We start from the raw sequence: 21256 nt of genomic DNA, 5'->3' as shown, positions 1-21256 counted from the left end.
AATACGGTGTGACAAAAAGTATTGCGATGACCGCCATTTTATTCTCTAGGGTGTTAGAAAAAAAAAATATATAATGTTTGGGGGTTTTAAGTAATTTTCTAGCAGAAAAAACTGTTTTAGTCTTGCAAACACCAAATCTGAAAAACACCTAAGGTCTTTAAGTGGATAAACTGCAGAGCTTGTCCAGTGCTGAGAGTTCAGGAATACACGCCCAAATGTGTGATGTCAATATCATGTGACCTGGCTATCTCTGAGAACAAGTAACTGCTCTCTCCAGCATAAAAGGTCGGCTACCCTGCCTGTGTTAGCTGGCCTTCCTCAGATTGTACAGATCCTCCCCCTCCTGCACTAACATGATAAAACAGCCTTTTTACATATTGCGGATGATTAACCTCTTAATGTTCTGAGAGTCAGGATGCCCACTAACACACAGCTCCTTTCTCTATCTGCAACATAGAGAGCATCTCGACTCTCCTGTAGTTCAAGGGACGGTGTGAGCACGACACTTCACACCAGGGATAAAACCTCACATTAGGGTGTGGAGTTACAGACAGAAGAACAGGAAGTGAGGATTTCTCAGAAGAAATAAGGACATTTAAAAGCAAAATCGAAGGATGAGGTAAGTGAAGAAGGACTGCACTAAGGTAAAAGAAGCTATCAAGGAAAAAAAAAAATTTACCTTTACAACCCCTTTAAGTGTGTATGACCCTCAGTACAAATACTGTGGATGAATTGAGATTTAGCCCTCTCAATTTAACCCACCCTTTTATCAGATTTTGATATGCCTGATGTAGATTGATAGGAAAAAAATGCAAAGCCTACAGAGCTAAATCTATTAAAAAGTAAAAGTATTAGTTAATTTTTGCCAAACGATGATATTTTACAATGTTAAGAAGTCCACTGAGTTGTGGCTTGTTAGGCAATTTGTTGTTCCCCGCTATTAAATACAAGTAATCTGTCGTTTCTCAGAATTGGTAGCCACTAACTGTAGGTAGAGGTCCAGTTGACCATTTGTGCATTTAAAATTTCAACAGACCTGCAGATAATTATTCTCAATTCCTTACAAAAAAAAAAATGTAATTCTTAACTTTCTTCTAAAAGTTTGGCAATGCCACAAAAAATGTGGAAAGCTAATAGAATGCAATTCATTGAAAAATATATTCCCAGAAGATACTGGGCTTATTGACCGGATGGGAAAGTCTACTCAGCCTGAGTGGAGGCCAATATGGCAACATAATATTCTCAATTTAAATAACCTTAGTCCCTGTAGGTGCCAGCTCTCCAGCTCCCTCTTTTGGTTGTAAAATATTTTCCAAAGCATCTATAATTTTTTTAATACAGTATACCAGATTGTTTCAAATAATATGTTTGTGATGAGGCCATTCCTGATATTTGGAGCCATAAGGTATTTGCTCCATTGTCAAATGGGCATTATATAAAAGATACAGTCATATGAGGGCTGCAATGAAGAGTCTTGTCATTGTTCTCCCACACCGTATGGCAGGGGTCGACAAAATCCGGGCGCCAGGTCGCAATTGCGACAAGAAATTGTGACCTGGCGCCTGCGGCGGCCGGTAATTGAGGCCACGGCTTTGCGGCCTACAAGGTCGTGGTCTCAATTAACGGCCGCCACGGGGAGTGCACGGAGTCACAGGATCCTGTGTCTCCGTGCGCCCCCCACCTCCCCGCCGCGCGATCGCGGCGGGCCCGCGCCGGCTGGTAATTGAGGCCGCGGCTTTGCGGCCTTGTGAAGTCCCAAGCTCTTCCTTCTGTGAGCTGTGATCTTCTGTGAGCTGGCGCCATCTGGTGGTGGCCGTTGGCATTACAAGTTAAACAGCTGTTTTGATGTGTAATCTTTCACTATTTTCACTGCCATCTCCTTCCCTCTAAGTAGAACCCCCAAACATTATATATATTTTTTATTCTAACACCCTAGAGAATAAAATGGTGATCATTTCAATACTTTCTGCCGTATTTGCGCAGCGGTCTTACAAGCGCGCTTTTTTGGGGAAAAACAATACACTTTTTTTAATTAAAAAAATAAGACAACGGTAAAATTATCCCAATTTTTTTTATTGTGAAAGATAATGCAACGCAGAGTAAATTGATACCCAACATGTCACGCTTCAAAATTGCGTCCGCTCGTGGAATGGCGACAAACTGTTACCCTTTAAAATCTCCATAGGAGACGTTTTAAAAAATCGACAGGTTGCATGTTTTGAGTTACAGAGGAGGTCTAGAGCTAGAATTATTGCTCTCTCTCTCTCCAACGATCGCGGCGATACCTCACTTGTGGTTTGAATACCGCTTACATATGCGAGCGCTACTCACGTATGTGTTCGCTTCTGCGCGCAAGCTCGTCGGGACGGGGCGCTTTTGCTGGCTCCTAACTTTAGCTGGCTCCTAGATTCCAAGCAAATTTGTCAAACCCTGCCGTATGGCATCTCTGGGTCAGAACACTTGGCTTTAAACCTTGAAAGGGAAATCTTTACAAATCAGGCCACTGTGTATTGGGTGACCCAGCCTGCTTGTGCATGGACATATGAGTATATACTTAGTAGTGGAAACAGGTGGATGATAGGACTTGGCTCAGTGTGCCACTTCAGAATGCAAGCTTCATGAGATGGGCTCAGAGGGGAGCTATAAAATTTATAAGAGATTATATCACCCCCCTGCACCGATACCCCCTGAGCGTGCAGAAATGATCATTCCAACAGCAGAAACATTTTGTTAAAGTACTTTTCAAGTCCTCTTTAATGTTCTATTTAATGTTCTAATTAACCACTTCAGCCCCAGAAGTTTTTACCCCCTTCGTGACCAGGCCATTTTTTGCAATACAGCACCACGTTGCTTTGACAATTGCTGGTCATGCAATGTTGTACCCAAACAAAATGTATGTAATTTTTTTCACACAAGTAGAGCTTTCTTTTGGTGGTATTTGATCACCTCTGCGGTTTTTATGTCTTGCACCAACAAGAAAAGACCAACAATTTTGAAAAAAAAAAAATTATATATATTTTTACTTTCTGCTATAAAACACATCCAATAAAACAAAGAAATCAAAGTTTTTCATCATTTTAGGCCAATATGTATTCTGCTACATGTTTTTAGTAAAAAAAAAACAAAAAACAAACAAAAAAACAATAAGCATATATTGATTGGTTTACACAAAGGTTATCGCATCTACAACCTATGGGATATAGATATGGCATCTATAGATGCAGGCAGTGCACCTTGGGCGTGAGCTCTCAGGTGTACCTCCATAGCCAGGGGCTTGATGGGGGGCACAGGAGGAGGAGCCAGGAGCACCAGCGGGGGACCCAAGAAGAGAGGTTCAGAACTGCTCTGGCAACAGAGCAGGCAAGTACAAACCTGATTTGTTTTTTATATAACAGTTTACAATAACTAAAAGAGACATATATTTACTAATGATAAAAAATAATAATAATGTTTCATTAACCACAGTTTTATAGCATTCACAATCTAGTCATACTTTCACGCAAATACGTTAACCCCCCCCCCCTCCCAAAAAAAAAAAAAATACAGCATTTTCTTCACAGAAAAATGTATGGAATAAATTGGTGGAACTGAAGATACACAAGGATATTTTTCACTTGTGTGAATTCATAATATTTTAAGATATTAGATTATCCAACAAAATATTTCATAAAACAAAACAGAACTGTAGAATAGATTTTGTTTGTTATTGATGAATATGTTTTATCCTATTGGAACATCATCCTCTTCCATTTTAGTCTCCTCCTGTGTTGCAGATTCAGGATCTCCAGGAAGAATGCCTTTTGTTGTCTGAATAAGCTGCTCAATCTGTTCTTCTGTCAGCCTCTCTTCACTCTCTTCCACCATCTATTTTAAAACAATGAAACAAAAAGGAAAAAAAACAGGATTTGTAAAACTAAACCACAAACTGCATGATTGGGAAACCATATGCAGATAAAGTCAATTTATACAAACCTAAGGGTTCTTTAACCACTTCCATACAGGGCATTTTCACCCCCTTCCCGCCCAGACCAATTTTTAGTTTTCAGCGCTGTTGCAGTTTGAATGACAATTGTGCGGTCATGCAACACTGTAACCAAATTAAATCTTTATGTCCCCCCCCCCCCCACAAATAGAGATTTCGTTTGGTGGTATTTGATCATCTCTGCGGTTTTTATTTTTTGCGCTATAAACAAAAGAGCAACAATTTTGAAAAAATACTGTATTTTTTTACTTTTTGATTTAATAAATATCAACATTTAAAAAAAAAAAAAGAAAAAAAAAACAAAAAAAACTCAGTTTTGCTCAGGATCACTCAGCTCAGAAAACTGAAGACTCCAATCGGGATGCAGGGTGTCATTAATTGCCCGCTGGGGCATTTTAATATCGCTCATCATTAACTGTGTACTGGTGCAAACATGACGACTCTTTGTAGCAGCTCGGACTGCCACACCCAGAGGAGAGTTGAAGAGAAAGAGGACTGGTCTGAAGACTTTAGAACTATTAAAGTAAAAAAAATAACATACTCCCGGAGGGACCTTCAGGAGAGGTAGGAAGAGGTGGCCTGGGGGGATGTGGCGCCTGCAGTTGGGCTTGAACCACTTACCAACCGTAGGACTTCATATGATGTTCTGGTTTGCAGTGGTTATTTTGGGATGATGAGGCATCATCCCAGAATTATAATTTGCAGCCGGAGATTCCCTGTAATGCAGAAGTAATGGTTAGCCAATTGTCTACTTCTGCGGGTGGTGGAAGGGGGTACCACCTCCTTTCCCAGGCTCTGTCATCTCTGATCACGGAGCCCAGGAGCGCTGTGACCAGTGGCAAAGGCTTCACAGCAAGAGAGAGGAGAAGACATTATTCCTCCCTCTCTGTGACTGAGGATTTTGTCACTTCCGGTCCAACCTTTGTTTATCTGGCCATTAGTGGCCAGGAAAGCAGCCGATTAAGACTGATCTTTGTCCGATTGGCTGCATTGGAGGCCAGAGGAGAGATTTGGGATCCAATACCTCCATAAAGGCCTATGCAGTCACAAGAGATGTTATGCATCCCTTGTGATGGCAATTAAATGGGTTGTAATGGGAAAAAAAATGTTTCCCTACATAGCTTCCTTTGCCTTAGTTGTCGTCCTCCTTCACTTACCTAATCCTTCCGTTTTGCTTTTAAATGTCCTTATTTCTTCTGAGAAATCCTCACTTCCTGTTCTTCTGTCTGTAACTACACACCATAATGCAATGCTTTCTCCCTGGTGTGGAGAAAGCCTCTTGAGGGGGCGAGCAGGAGTGTCAGGATGCCCACTAACACACAGCTCCTTTCTCTATCTGCAAAGTAGAGAGTGTCCTGACACTCCTGCTCACCCCCTCAAGAGGCTTTATCCACACCAGGGAGAAAGCCGTGCATTACTGTGTGGAGTTACAGACAGAAGAACAGGAAGTGAGGGTTTCTCAGAAGAAATAAGGACATTTAAAAGCAAAATGGAAGGATGAGGTAAGTGAATGAGGACTGCACTAAGGTAAAGGAAGCTATTTAGGGAAAAAAAAAAAATTACCTTTACAAACCCTATAAGTTAATACAAGAAAAAAAAGTGACAGTGTAAAATCCCCATCGCTTATGGGGAATTTTGAGTATGGTAGTTTTGTGCCACTCCACAGGTGGATGCAATTTTATAGCGTGACTTGTTAGGCATCTACTTGGCATAATGTAACATGTTACATTGTGCCAACAAATTGGCTATTATATTGTGTTTGTGTGCAATAAAAGTATATTTTTCCCAAAGAATTGCATTTTAAAAACTACTGCGCAAATATAGTGTGACGTAAAAAGTCCATCATTTTAGTCTATAGGGCCTCTGTTAGATATAGATATATACACAGTATATATATATATGTTTGGGGGTTTCTCAGTAATTTTCTAACACAAAAATAGGATTTTTTTGTACTCACCGTAAAATCCTTTTCTCTGAAGTCCATGGACGGACACAGCTCCTTAAATCTTGACAAGTGGGTTATGTTCCCCGTTTACAGGAGAGGACTAGGCAGAAACATGTTAAATAGTTAAATACATGTTACATTAACAGAGTTGAACAGCCCCGCCCAGGGGGCGGTCCCTCCAGACATAACCCTCCTCACTGCAGCTTGCAGCCTCAGTTCGTAACAAGCAGTACAAACCTAAAAAGGAGGGGTGGGAGCTGTGTCCGTCCATGGACTTCAGAGAAAAGGATTTTACGGTGAGTACAAAAAAATCCTATTTTCTCTTATCGTCCATGGACGGACACAGCTCCTTAAATCTTGACAAGTGGGACGTCCCCAAGCAGTGTCAAAAAACGAGGGGTGGGAAATATATCAGTAAAAACAATTTTAACTTCACCCCAAAACAAGCAGAGCTCCTCAACGGAGGAGGTGCAACTTTAAACAGCCGCCGGCAAAAACTAGCGGCTGAAAAAAACATCATAAGATGCACTCACAGCAACCATGTAAATTCTGGAAAAAGCGTGAACGGACGAGCAAATCGCCGCCTCGCACACCTGTGAGACCGACGCATGATGTCGGGAAAAAAAAAAAAAAAAAAAAAAACCCAGGAAGCACCAATTGCCCTGGTCGAAAGTGCCGTGACCGGAAAGGGGGGCCCGCCCTTAGGAGCATAGGCCTGTATGACGGCCTGCCCGATCCACCGAGAAATGGTGGTCGACGAGACCGCCAGGCCCTTTTGTGGACCAGACACCGACACAAAAGAGAGTCAGAAGCTCCGAAATGGAGCCGTAGTAGGCTGGTATACCCGCAAAGCGCGTACCACGCCTAAAGTATGAAAGGCCGAAACCTCCTTCGGAAGAAGGGAAGGTCGCGGGCGCACCATCACCTAATCCTTATGGGGGATCAAGCATGGCGGCTTGCAAGACAAGACCGCCAACTCAGAAACCCCTCTAACAGAGGTAAAGGCCACTAAAGGGGCCACCTTCTGAGATAGTGTCAAGAGAAAATCTCTCTGATGTTTCCAAAAGGAAGGTTCCTGAAGAACCGAGAGCACCAGAGTCAAAACTCATGGGGGAAGAGATGGGCCAAGAGGGGAAAGTATATGACAAACCCCTTGCACACAAAAAAAGGGGACCCACCAGGGAACGGGCCGCAAAAAGGCCACTAAAAGAACACAGCCAAGGCTGAAATCTGCCCCCAAACGGTGCTTTAAGCAATTTTTAGATCCAATCCAAGCTTTAAAAACAGCAGGACCCTGGACATTGAAAGTACGCCCGTGGACGTCACTCCATCCCTTCGCACCAAGAGAGGTGCGACGGTAGATCCTCCGGAAGAAGACTACGGTGCCCTGTTGAGATGACCGAGTCAGACAGACCCTGGTCACCTAAAGTCTGGCTTCCAATAACCATGTTAAGCAAGTCAGTGACTGTACAACAGGAGGAAGTATGGGACCTTGAGACAGGAACCTCCTGCCCTAGCAATCACCAGGGTGCCTCCGCTACCAGGCGCCCGATATCAGCGTACCAAGGATGCCAAGGTCAATCTGGAGCGATTAGAATCATCGGGATCTCCTCAGCATCCACTCTGTGGAGCGGCCGAGGAAGCAACTACCATGGAGGAATGGCAAAAAAATCACCGATACAGACAACACAGGGCCTCCAGCGCGACTGACGCGTCTGTACAAGATCACTAGACCTGGCCACTAACTTTGACACCCTTGCGGCGGAGACAAGCTGCCAGGAGATCCATGCCATGTGAGGCTCACCTCCTGCAAGGGAGCCGAAACACCCCAAGCACAAAGACCAGTCGCCCTGGCCCAGCATCTGGCGACTCCAGTAGTCTGCCTGCCGGCATACCTGATGGTAGACTGAAGCCACGGCCGTGGCGTTGTCCGGCTGAAACCAGATTGGTCGACCACAAGGAGAAGCATAGCCTGATCGCCTAAAATAGTAGGACAATGAACAGTAGACAGCACCTGGTATTCCCAGGCGGTCTTCCACCAGGCACTAGCCAGGCCCGACCCTGGGTAGCTACCGAGACCAGACACATTCAAGGAGGTGTGGTCATAGGTCCACGCAAGTCCAGCGACTCAGGGCCGACTGGACCCCCCAGTTTTGTGAACCTCCAGGTTCACAACCCGTGAGCTGGCATTCGTCGTAAACACCGACCACTGGAAGGAAGGGACAACTTCCCGGACCGAAGAGTCGGGAATCTCTGTCACCAACTCAGAGAGACTCTGACTAGGTGGCGCACAGGAATCTAATGATTTCAGAGACAAGAGATTTTTACCACCTGGACAGTAGTTCCACTGGAAAACCAGGGTGTGGAACTGGGCATACAGTACCACCTTGAAGGAGGCTACCCACAGACCCTGAACCAGCAGGCGCCCGGAGAGAAGACCGATTGCGTGATGCCAATACCTTCTCCGCAGACTGAAGAGTCTGCAATTTCTCCAGGGGAAGAAGGACCTTTGCCACTGAGGAGTCTGGATCAACACTAGATACTCCAACGCTGAGTCGGAACCTAGCATGCCCATAATTTGAACCCTGGGTCGCATACATGTAGGGCAGGCTTGCTGCCACTGAGCTACACTTTCTGGCCTAAACGTTTAACATCCACCCGAATCTTCGGAGGGTCTGAATGGGAATAACCCATCCACTAGGTCGGAGACAGAAGCTGCTCTCAGAAGAAAGTCGTCAAAGTAGCCAATGAGGCAAAGCCTCGCTGTCCCAACAAAATTCAAATAAGTGCGAGCTCCTAGCTGAAAACCCATGGTGCTGACGCCAGATCAAAAGGGAGGGCCACAGGCTGACAGAGACCCTTCTCTCATCACGAAGCACAGAAAAAAACACTGTGACATGTGCAAAACGGGACATGCATGTATGCGTCCCTGATGTCCGAGGACGTCAGGACATCCCCCGGATGAAGCGCAGCTACCACCGAACAAATGGATTCCATGCGGAACTACCCGACGTTCACAAAGGTATTTAGGGCCTGAGGCCCATAGAAAACCCCAAAACTCTCGTCCTGCAGGAAAGGTAAAATTACCTTGCAGCTTAGCAAAACCCACACTGCCCAAGGCAGACCGACGTGCCGGGAGGGGAAGACACAAGGACAGAACTTTGTTCTGTGGATAGGAGGAAACCCTATCTAGTACTCCAAAGAGACCACCTCGCAGACCCACTAGTCGGAGAGCAGGGAGGTTTCACTGAATTGTGAACCTGCAAGCCGCCCCTCCCACCTAGAGACAGGGAGGGAAGGCTATATACATTGGCAGGATTTGGGTGCCGGTGTGATCGGCTTATGCACCCAGGGACAGATTAGTCCCCCAGCTGGGCCTTTGACGGCCTGGGAGGGTTGCCCCTAAATAATACACACACATAGTGTGTATGTATATTATGTAGGTGTATGCACACATGTCTTTGGAGGAAACCGGAGTACCCGGAGGAAACCCACACAGACACAGGGAGCGACAATGCAAGCTCCAGGCAGATTGGCGTCAGTGTGCAGATTCGAACCAATGACTCTTTTGCTGCCAAGTAATGGAGTTAAGCACTACACCACCGTGTGCATAAAACCATTCTGAAACAGACGCCCTGGATAACAAGGGCGCAGCATTCAATGAAGCATCACAGACCTATATGAGGCCCTGGACCAGCTGGTCCGCTAGGCTAATAACCTCAGGAGAGAGTCGGTGCTCCTCCACTGTCTGGTGCAAAATGCTCACTCTGCGAGTTGTATACAGCACTAGGGGTCAGGACTACTCCAAGATGGCCGCCGAGCGTTCAGAACGCGGCCACAGGAAAAAGGCCAGCACAATGTAAGCTGCGCCATAGCGTGGTTACGACAAAATGGGCGCCAATGGGAGTTTTCAATGTAATTGAAAAATCTCCCAAAAAATAGCGCCAGCGACCACTGAGACCCCAGTGTAGTGGCCACAATAGGCCGCAAGCCAGACCCCAGCATGGTAAACATGGAACGGGTCAGTACTTCGGATCTTCTATCAGTCAGATCCATACAAGTAGGGGTTCCCGCCCGGCGGTGAGGGACTACAAAAGCCCTCAGTGGCTTTTCTCATTCCGCATCTCAGAAATTATCAAAGAAGGGCACAGAAGGAAAAAACCTACACAGCGGTCTGATTTGTGTGATCCAAAAAAGACCGAGCCCTCAGCGGAAACCCAGCTGCACTATGCAGCTTAGGAGAGTCCCTTGCAGCAGTAAAAAGCGCACCCATAAATGCCTTATTCTGCCTTTTTTTTTTTTTTTTTTTTTTTTTAACTAGGTACCTAGTCCATGGCTCCATAACAGAGCATTCCCCAGGGGATAACGGGGGAAGGGGGCACTCTTTTACCGCCCGCCCGCAGTCCACCCCCACCCTGGCACAAACTGTGTCCAGGACTAACAATAAAAACTCTGTGGGAATCACAGGAGCTAACACCTGCTGCCACCACCAGCATGTGGGGAAGGACCCAGATACTGACTCCAATATTTACATAGTGTGTATTATAATATGCACACCTGTCCATACAAATAGACAAAAGCTCCTAGAGCCCTATTCAGGGCCTCTCACCCACTTGCTGCGCTGACCAGGGGTAACCAGGGGACTCCCTCAGGAGGAGACTGCACAGCGCTGCCTGTGAGGAAAAGAACCGTGAGGTAACTTTTGCAGGGACCTGTGTTTAAACAGGAAAAGCCTCATAGGGCTGTTTTATTTAAGGATAAGACACAGATACAGCATAAAAAGCAAAACCATTACAGGTGTCACCAATCAGTCAGCGTCTGCTGAAGTATAATCATAAACATCTGTGCTCATCACAGGGCTTTTTACCTCACAGGAAAGCCCAATACAAAAAAGAAAAAACACAGGCCAGATAACAGTCCCCTCAGGAAGGCCCCCTCCCCCCTGACAGCGGCAATGTTAGCAATGCAGCAAGGGAAAGGAGCAGGGAAGTAAGGGGAAGGGACCCCCGAACCCCAGGAATGCCCAGCCGTACCAACCCACCGAAGCAGGAGGGACTGTACTTACCCGTCCAAGCGAGGACTCGCTGACGCATTCCTGACAGAACTACAACCGAAATGGAGGTAGCTGTCGGCCCGGTCCACTGTGATTGAGGCAACACCACAGCTCAGTCATATGTGGACCTCGGAGCAAAGCTCACCGGCCACCTCAGGAGTCATGAGGTATGGCGTGGCAGACCAAGCCTCTTTGCAAAGGTGTGCCCACGCTTGCTGGTCGGACTGAGTAGACTACAAGGATCTATAATATCCAGCCTGTCTCTCAGCCAACAGTTGAAAGAAGATTATTCAAGAAAAAATAAAGTAAAATAAAATAAAATTTCTCCTCAGGGCGCTGGGCCCAAAGGGAGCCATACGTCCTTCTCCTTTGCTAGGCAGAACGAAACTGAGGCTGCAAGCTGCAGTGAGGAGGGTTATGTCTGGAGGGACCGCCCCCTGGGCGGGGCTGTTCAACTCTGTTAATGTAACATGTATTTAACTATTTAACATGTTTCTGCCTAGTCCTCTCCTGTAAACAGGGAACATAACCCACTTGTCAAGATTTAAGGAGCTGTGTCCGTCCATGGACGATAAGAGAAAATACATTTTTACATGTAAGAGTATTGTCAGAATTGGCCAGGTAGGAAAGTGGTTAAAGTGCCCATAGGAACGAGAAGGTAGTTGAACATATAGACACAAACCTTCAGGCATCTATGACTGCCTCAAGGTCATGGCTACGGGAAGCATTGTGAACACACAAGTCTTCCCGACCTGTAAAATTGCCAACTAGCCTGGAGTTCGTTATCACCTTTATAGCAATGAAATTAAAAGGGGTTGCACTGGCCAACTGTCATATCAGTGGGTACATTTTGACTATACAGATTTGGTCCCTTAACCTAAACTTTTCATTGTGTAATAGTATTTTGGTAATGCAAAGGGGAAAAGTGCAACTTGCAGTAAACCGATTGATCAGCAATGTTTTTTCAGTGCTCTGTCTTAGGTAAAGGATATTTGGCTTTGAGCTTTTGCTCTTCATACTATCTTGATGGACAAGCTGCTTTTTTAGTGTAAAGAAGGCTGGGAAGCTGGAGGAAAAGGAGAGGGTCAGCTGGGTCCCAGCTCTGAACAGTTACTTGAAGCTTCACAGGAGGATTATTCAGACACCTGTCTTTGTAAGATGATTTATACGAGAAGATCCTGTAAACTTACAAAAAGGAATACATTCACACCATTCCAGAACAAAGCTCCACATTTACAGAGAACATTTCCACAATGCACATGAAGTAAACGTTACCAGCGCTGCCCCCAAAACTGACATGTTTTTTTTTTATGGAAGTTGAATTGATCGTTATGATTAAACATTACTATTTTGCCATTTTATTTTAAAGAATGCTGTTAATATGTCAATAAACTATAGAAAACCTGTTTATCTGTTCTGCACAATAAAGAACACAATAGTAATCTAAAAATCAGTTGGAGATTATGACGTATGGAGATCTCAACATACAAAGATGTGCAACAATAAAGCTTCCCTCCTGTGACATGCACTTAGCAAATACTGTATTTTATCAGAAAAAGCTATAAGAAGAGGAATGCACTCACCAGCTGGATTTCCACTGCTGTCATGGGCCGATGGTTAAGTAGTTGCAGCTTTTCTGCTCTTGAAAAATAGAAGCATATTATTTCTCCAATGGACTTTAAATACCATACAACATTTTTCGGCTCATAAAACATTCTGTGCACAGAGCATATCTGTAACTGCTATACAAATCATTCACTATTTCTATTGGTTAGATTTTAGCAATGGAAAACCAACTAAACAAAATTAGCTTTTGGACCTAAATGGAATGGCCATTGTTGAGCCAGACTGCATTTTCATGGACCATATCAATGATTGCTAATTTGGATCACTGCAGTCATTCTATGAGCTCAGACCACAAGACTATAGAGAACAGCTATGGCATCTCCATCAAGTTTTGGATGATAAAAACGACCCTGTGGTAAAAACCTCACATAAAAGAAAGAAAAGGTGTTTGGGATTGATGGCGCTACCTGTGGCCTGAAGAGTGATCTATCGGGTTTCTATTTATATGGCTGTGTGAAACAAGCTAGGAGGTCATATGATCCAAAAAATGCCACAGCGATATACTTCACCAATAACCCCTTTCTCGTAGCTACATAAAAAATGAGCAGTATATAAAATCCACCTGTGTGAGGACAAAACCTCCTATACAATACTGTGAGAGGGTAGGTCCATAAATCATTCGTACTAGAAAGTGTACGTGATACAACAAATATAGTGTAAAAATTAACAAAATCAGTATTGGATGATGATTGGGAGATCCACTCCCCTGAAAGTGCTAAGAAGTGATAAACCTGGTAATAGGCAATAAATATATTAATCAGTGAAAAAATAGGTAAAAAATTTAATATAACCAATAATCCAAACCACGTAACATATGTGAAATTTTTATATAACAGAGTCCATGCAATATTGCTTAAAATTGTCCAAAAACAGGCAAGTTGCATAAAAAATGCACAATATGACCAACAAAAGTTCCAAAGCGAATAGTGCTCGTTGGGGCAGATTTAGCAGGTGACTTTCGTGCTCCCCCTCTTGGGTCCCCACTCCCCAGCTCATTTAATCCCTTCAGGGGTATTTTGCTTTTAAACTCAGATCCTGATGGCTTTGAGCGATTGATCCTCCAAATCGCAGGGTCTACAGGCTCTTGGGGGTCACTTGGTATCTGGGAACTAAGGCAATTGTAGATACATTTTTTTTATGTAGCTACGGGAAAGGGGTTATTAGTGAAGTATATCGCTGTGGAATTTTTTTGATCATATGACCCTTCTAGCTTGTTGTTTCACACACCCATATAGAGACCTGATAAATCACTCTTCAGGCCACAGGTAGTGCCATCAACACCAAACACCTTTTCTTTCTTTTATACATAGAGTTCTCCTGGAGGAGCTCATTAGGGGAGGCTGCAACCTTAATTTTTATCCTAAGTGCGGATTGTATAATGATTCATGTAGCATTTACTTCCTGGAGCCCTTAGCTCAGAAATGCATACAGGAGGATGTTTTTAGCTTTGAAAACCCCTCCTCCTCAAGAAACCAGAAAGTACGGTAATTGAAGAGAAAAAAAAAAAAGTTTAAAACAAGTAAAGGGATAGGATTGGATAGGATATCGTTTTCTATTTATTTACTAATGCTAGCAGCATGAGGTTTAATTAATAATCAATAATCAATGTTGATTGGGAGTTGATATTGACATTTTCTTTGAATAAAAAAAAAAAAATGAATTAAAAATAGTTTTTTTGGTTTGTGGGGCTCAGATGCAGTGAAAATCTGCTTTAAATCACTTTCAGCAGCAAATGTAATGTCATTTATAGCAACAGGCTGAAAACATGAAACAATTAAATTACCGAGGAAAAATGGTAATGCATAGCAGATAAATTTCATCTCCACTATACATTTTATTTCAGTAATTTAGCTAAAATTGCTTCATGGTAAAGTGCAATACCATAAAAAGGTATTTTTTTCACCCTAACACCCACACAATTCTGCCATTTATTCCCTCTTCCTTCATATACAGTGCAGGCTGTATATGATGGTGCAGCTAGAATGTCATTATATTTTACAGTGATTTCTAGGTGGCTATCACAATATGGCTCCAGCGATCTATGCGACATGTATGTAGCTAAAAAAACACAATATGCAAATTATCATCACAAAACAAGTGGAATGTAAAACGTACAATTTAGAAGCCAGGAAAGTTAGAGACTTTCCAGCAAAATGGAATCACTGTTAACCACTTCAATACCCGCCCATTGTCATTTGACGTCCACAGATGGGATCTCCCATCCTGGGTGGACGTCAAATGACGTCCTGGGCTTTGCGGGTGGATATCTGAATGATGCCTGCAGCTAGAGGCATCATCCAGATATCCTTTTGTTCTGCCGGCGATTCTGCGCAGCATAAGAACGATCATAGCGGCGGTTCCGCCGCTTGATCATTCTTACATGCGGCGGGAGGGGACATCCCCCCCTCCCGCCGCCATCCGGTGCTTCTCCGGGCTCTCCCGTGCCATCGGGGGCCCGGAGAAAGAATCGTCCGGCGCTCGCAGGAAGCATAGAGATGACTGGTGACCAGATGGTCACCAGTCATCTCTATGACCGTCGGAGGACCCGGGTGCGATGTGATGACGTCACGCCCGGGTCCCCGTAAGTAAACAAAGCCGCAATTGCGGCTAGTAAGCAACAGTATTCATGAGATCGGTGAATTTTTTTTCACCGATCTCATGGTTTCCAGCCTGGGGGAGAGATGTGGGGTTTTATTGACCCCGCATCTCTCCATAAAGAGTACCTGTCACACATATTCCTATTACAAGGGATGTTTACATTCCTTGTAATAGGAATAAAAGTAAAAAAAAAAAAAAAAAAAAAAAAAAAAAAGAAAAAGAAAATTAGAAAAGAAGTGTAAAAAAGAAAAAAATAAGTAAAAAAATAAATAAAAGAATAAAAATAAAATTAAAACGCCCCTGTCCCCGGTAGCTCGCGCGCAGTAGCGAACGCACACGCAAGTCCCGCCGACATATGTGAACGCCGTTTAAACCACATATGTGAGGTATCGCCACGTGCGTTAGAGTGCCAGCAACAAATCTAGAACTAGATCTCCTCTGTAAATCTAAACTGGTAACCTGTAAAAAAAAAATTAAAGCGTTGCCTATGGAGATTTTTAAGTACCGAAGTTTGGCGCCATTCCATGAGTATGCGCAATTTTAAAGCGTGACATGTTAGGTATCTATTTACTCGGTGTAACATAATCTTTCACATTATACAAAAAAATTGGGCTAACTTTACTGTTTTGTTATTTTTTTAATTCATGAAACAATTTTTTTCCAAAAAAAGGGCGTTTGAAAAATTATTGCGCGAATACTGTACAAGATAAAACGTTGCAATGGCCGTCGTTTTATTCCCTAGGATGTCTGCTAAAAAAACATATATAATGTTTGGGGGTTCTGCGTCATTTTCTAGCAAAAGAATAATGATTTTTACATGTAGGAGAGAAGTGCCAGAACAGGCCCGGTAATGAGGTGTGTATAAAAGCCCTGTATTGAAGTGGTTAAAACAGGGGTTGACAAATTTGCTTGGAATCTAGGAGCCAGCTAAAAAACTTAGGAGCCAGAAAACGCGCCCCATCCCGACGAGCTTGCGCGCAGAAGCGAACACATACATGAGCAGCGACCGCATATGTAAACGGTGTTCAAACCACACATGTAAGGTAACGCCGCGATTGGTAGAGTGAGAGCAATAATTCTAGCACTAGACCTCCTCTGTAACTCAAAACATGCAACCTGTAGAGTTTTTTTTAAATCTCCATAGGCGACGTTTAAAGGGTAAAAGTTTGACGCCATTCCACGAGCGGACGTAATTTTGAAGCGTGATATGTTGGGTATCAATTTACTCGGCATAACATTATCTTTCATAATATTAAAAAAAATGGGGATAACTTTACTGTTGTCTTATTTTTTAATTAAAAAAAGTGTAATTTTGTCCCCAAAAAAGTGCGCTTGCAAGACCGCTGCGCAAATACGGCGTGACAGAAAGTATTGCAACGATCGTCATTTTGTTCTCTAGGGTGTTAGGATAAAAAATATATATAATGTTTGGGGGTTCTAATTAGAGGGAAGAAGATGGCAGTGAAAATAGTGAAAAATTACATTAGAATTGATGTTTAACTTGTAATACTTAACTTGTAATACCAACGGCCACCACCAGATGGCGCCAGCTTACACATCTGGTGGTAATAACTTGTAATACCAACGGCTCACCACCAGATGGTGCCAGCTCACAAAAAAAAAAAAAAATTTTTTTTTTTTTGCCCCCCCTTCCAAGCCAAGTCGCCAGGACCCTATTTCTAGTCGCCATGGCGACCTGGCGCCCGGGATTTGTCGACCCCTGGGTTAAAAAGCTAATTTTTGTTACTGATAGCCCAAACAAGATATTAAAACCCCCTACTGAAGAAATCCTGAAACTGAGCTATATAAACGCCAGGTCCGCTGTGAAGCACGCCCCGGACATTTATGATGATTACGTCTGAGCACCCTCATTTATTCTCTATAACCGAGACATGGTTCGGTCCGGGCTCTGAAACAATTTTTGATGAGCTTATACCAGACAACTACAAAATTTTGCATAAAAATAGGGTGGGCAAAAGGGGAGGTGGTATTGCGGTCTTATATGACGAAAAATTATCTTGTACGGAGCTAGTTTTTCCTTCTCCAAAAACCTTTGAAAGTCTTATCATTAAATGCTCAGTCAATCCTTGCTCATCATTTACCCTGGTCACTATATATACCTCCAGAATATAGCGGCCATTTTGTCAAAGAATTTAATGAATATATTATGCAACTAACTGCTAACCAGGATAAATTAATAATTCAAGGAGACTTCAACGTTTGGTTAGAGCAGACTGAAGAACCACACGCCAAGGACCTCCTAGAAGACCTGGAGGGTATGGGGTTCGAGCAGAAAGTTCAGGGGCCAACTCATATCCTTGGACATCAGCTTGACGCTATACTCTCTAATGATCTTCAAGTCACAAATCTATCTACAACAGTGACAGGATGGACGGACCACTATCTATTAAAATACACTCTGCCAGACTTAGCCCCCAGAAAAAATACCTCAGGCCCCCCGATGGAAAGATCAAAGCCTTTCCGAAAACTTACAAAAATCAGCGACGAAACCTTTCATTCAGCCTATATTAACAGCCAAGGCAATTCAGAACAGAAGTTAGTCGACATTGAAAATGATTTGGAAAAATTAGAACAGGCCATGGACGCATTTGAACAAAAACGAATAAACACCCTTGACAAAGTGGCGCCCATCACCACGTCATACAATAGGCCTAGGAAATCTAAATCATGCCCTTGGTATTCATCCTCACTGGGAGAGTTAAAATCCAAAAGACGTCAGCTTGAACGCAAATGGATCAGAACTAACCACCCGCAGGACAAATTGGCCTACAGGAACCAGTGCAGAGTGTATAGCAAGCACGTAAAATTCCAAAAAAGAAGCTATTATAATGCCCAAATAGCCCAAGCAATTAATAAAGAGGCTGAACTATTCAAAATCACATCCAGCCTCTTTAACAACAAAAAATACTTTTCTTCCATACCATCTTCAGATAAAATGTGCTCCAGCCTTCTTCTGTCATTTGAAGCCAAAATACAGAAGATCCGGACATCTACCAACCAGGCTGTGCGACCCTTAGACCAACCAATATCATCTGGCTTCCATTCAGGTCTTATGCAATTTACAGATACTACCCCTGGGGAGATACTGAAAATTATGAGAGACTTAAAAGCATTATCATATCCGGATGATATCTGTCCCGGGTGGCTCATGAAGGCCAATGCAAAAACATTGGCCCTGGACATTTGCAAAGTAATTAACCTTTCTCTGCAATTAGGCATCGTCCCAGGAAAAATGAAGCATGCCATAGTAACACCCCTTCTGAAAAAGATGGGTCTAGACATAAATGACCCGCTCAATTTCAGGCCCATTTCCGCCATCCCCTTCCTGGCAAAAATCCTAGAGCAAGTAGTCTTCAGGCAGCTACAAAACTATTTTGAGGGGGGTAACCTCTTCCATGACACCCAGTCGGGGTTTCGTCCGGGAAGAGGAACCAAGATATCTGTGCTGGCCATGCGAGAAAGACTATTGACAATCCGTGACGCAGGGGGGGTCGGCAGCCCTGATTTTGCTAGACCTCTCCGCAGCATTCGACACTGTCGACTATGATATACTGTTGGACAGATTAAAAAATCTTTTTGGTCTTAACGGGGTGGTCCTAAACTGGATACGCTCGTTTCTCCATGAGAGAACACAATGTGTCAAGATGGGAACACACCGGTCTACCCCAAGACCTCTGACATGCGGAGTCCCACAGGGGAGTGCTCTATCGCCACTGCTCTTTAACTGCTATGTTTGTCCTCTTGCTGACATCATCCAGAACAATAACTTGGAGTGTCAGCTTTATGCCGATGACACACAAATTCTGGTTGATTCAGCAGGAGGACCTCAGCAGCCAGTTCAGTTGGCAAAATGCCTGGTAGAAATACAGGACTGGATGGCTGGCAATAGGCTTGGACTGAACGCAGCTAAAACTGAAGTTCTATTAATTGGTCCTACTAGCCCCCTATTGCTGGCTGCTTGGCCTCTATCTTTCGGACCCACACCCATTCCAGCCAAGCAGGTAAAAAACCTAGGAGTCATAATTGATGACACCCTCTCGTTTATGCCCCACTTTAGAAACATCCTGCTGAATGCCAATTACCATCTAAGGCTCCTCAGAAAAGTAAAACATCTATTCACGCAAAAATAACAGATCACTACTTGCCCAGGCTTTTATCCATTCCCGGTTAGACGGGGCAAACGTATTCCTATTGGGTGCCCCGCAGAAATGGGTCCATAAGCTTCAGGTGGTTCAGAACCACACTGCTCGCTTTGTCTAGCGAGAAGAGACCATATTAGCCTGGCCAGGAGATCACTTCATTGGCTCCCTATCGAGCAGAGAGTGATCTTTAAAACGCTCTGTATCTTCTTTCGTGCATACTGGGGACAGGGTCCCAAGTACTTACACAGCTTGGCGGTGCACTATGAACCCTCGCGCCCATTAAGATCCAAGACCCAACATTTAGCCACAGTCCTTCCATCTAAACTTTCTTCCATGGGAGGCAAACGACTCCAGGGTAGGGGTGCCATGCTGTGGAATGCCCTCTCCTTAGAACTTAAGATGACACCTAACCTGCTCCTCTTCAGAAAAAAAACTAAAGACGGAGCTGTTCATCCAGGCCTATGGATAAATTTATATTCTTTTCCCTCTCACAATCCGCCCCCTCATTGAAGGGGCCACTTGCCTCTCTAATAACTATGATGTCTTCTACCCCTCCTCTAGTATCCCCACTGTTCCTTTTTTCTTTTATATTTTTTCTCATACACTTTACGGCTCTTTCCTCTTGCTCCCCTAAGGGCTGGATACCCTTTCCTTTCACCGCCCTCTCTTCTCTTTTCTCTCTCTTCTTCACCACGGATTGATTCAAAGTTACATCTCACCAGCGGCGCTTAGACGCTCACTTCACAGTGGGCATTTGGCGCCTAATTAAGCTCAAAAATCAATCAATCAATAGCAGTGCGACCAAATATTAGACACCCAAGCAGTTTTTTCATCAATCGCAATCTTACACCTGCTCAATGTCCTTCCATGTAGATAAAGATGGCAACTAGGCGAGGATGAAAAAAAAGGGCTCTTTATTTCATCCAAGAAGTACATATGTTTCAAACAGAGCCAACACTAATGTGTTTTAGTCTATCAAGGCATTACTCATAGTTACCCCTGATCAATATGCTTTACCTTTAAAATTTACAAGCATACTGGATAGATCAGAAACTCAATGACAAACCTTGGACATGATTTTGGTAGGTTATATGGGCTGTAGTGGCGGAGTCACTAGTGGAGGAATTAACGACACAGCAATATAGTGTCAGTAATTCTGCTTTTTGCATTGTCAGAGCATGCACTGAAAGTGGGGCCTTCAATGATATTGGTTCATCTCCCCCACACCTGCCCACAGAGGGTGAATGACAGAAAATTCCCTCCCTGTGTCATGTACTCAGATTTTCAGAACAATTCTAGTTTCATGCGACTATGTCACATGTTACCAACCAAGCCTCTGCATCTTTTGAAACCATAGGCAGATCTTGACCTGGTTTTACGGTCACTTCAGTAAATGGAAGATTTTTAAACACATCCATATAGGGATTATTTTTATTAATTTTTTTACTTCTTTGACTTCTGCTTTAACCACTTCAGCCCGAGCATCTTTTTGACACTTGTTGTTTACAAGTTGAAATCATTTTTATTTTTTTGCTAGAAAATTACTTAGAAAAAAAATATATAATGTTTGGGGATTCTAACACTCTAGAGAATAAAATGGCGGTCGTTGCAATACTTTGTCACACCGTATTTGCACAGCGGTCTTACAAGCTCACTTTTTTTGAAAAAATAAAGACAACAGTAACGATCGTGGCGATACCTCACGTGCGTTTTGAACACAGTTTTCTGCACGCGCGCTTTAAAAAAAAATATATATATATATATATATTCTTATTTAATTTTACTCTTTAGTTTTACACAGTCTTTTAAAAAAAAAAAAAAAAAGCAGCTAGCTGCTGCCATAACCCCGGTATTTAGCGTCAAAGTACTGAGGTACGGGTAAGTGGTTA

At 43.5% G+C, this 21256-nt stretch overlaps 1 protein-coding gene across 1 annotated transcript in view; it reads right to left on the bottom strand.

Moving 5' to 3' along the window:
- Positions 1-3450: 3450 nt before the first annotated feature.
- LOC120926643 (CGRP receptor component) overlaps positions 3451-21256 on the bottom strand; it is a 57640-nt gene continuing 39834 nt past the window's right edge. Inside the window, exons 5-6 of the mRNA XM_040336767.1 lie at positions 12564-12621; positions 3451-3864 (exon numbers count right to left, since the gene is read on the bottom strand). Coding sequence (XP_040192701.1) covers positions 3721-3864; positions 12564-12621 — 202 coding nt within the window. The 3' untranslated portion in view covers positions 3451-3720. The remainder of the gene's footprint in view (positions 3865-12563; positions 12622-21256) is intronic.

This window comes from Rana temporaria, chromosome 2, assembly GCF_905171775.1.
Source record: "Rana temporaria chromosome 2, aRanTem1.1, whole genome shotgun sequence".
NCBI classification, from domain to species: domain Eukaryota; kingdom Metazoa; phylum Chordata; class Amphibia; order Anura; family Ranidae; genus Rana; species Rana temporaria.
Note: the sequence above shows the minus strand (reverse complement) of the source record. Positions and strands in the feature narration are given on the sequence as shown.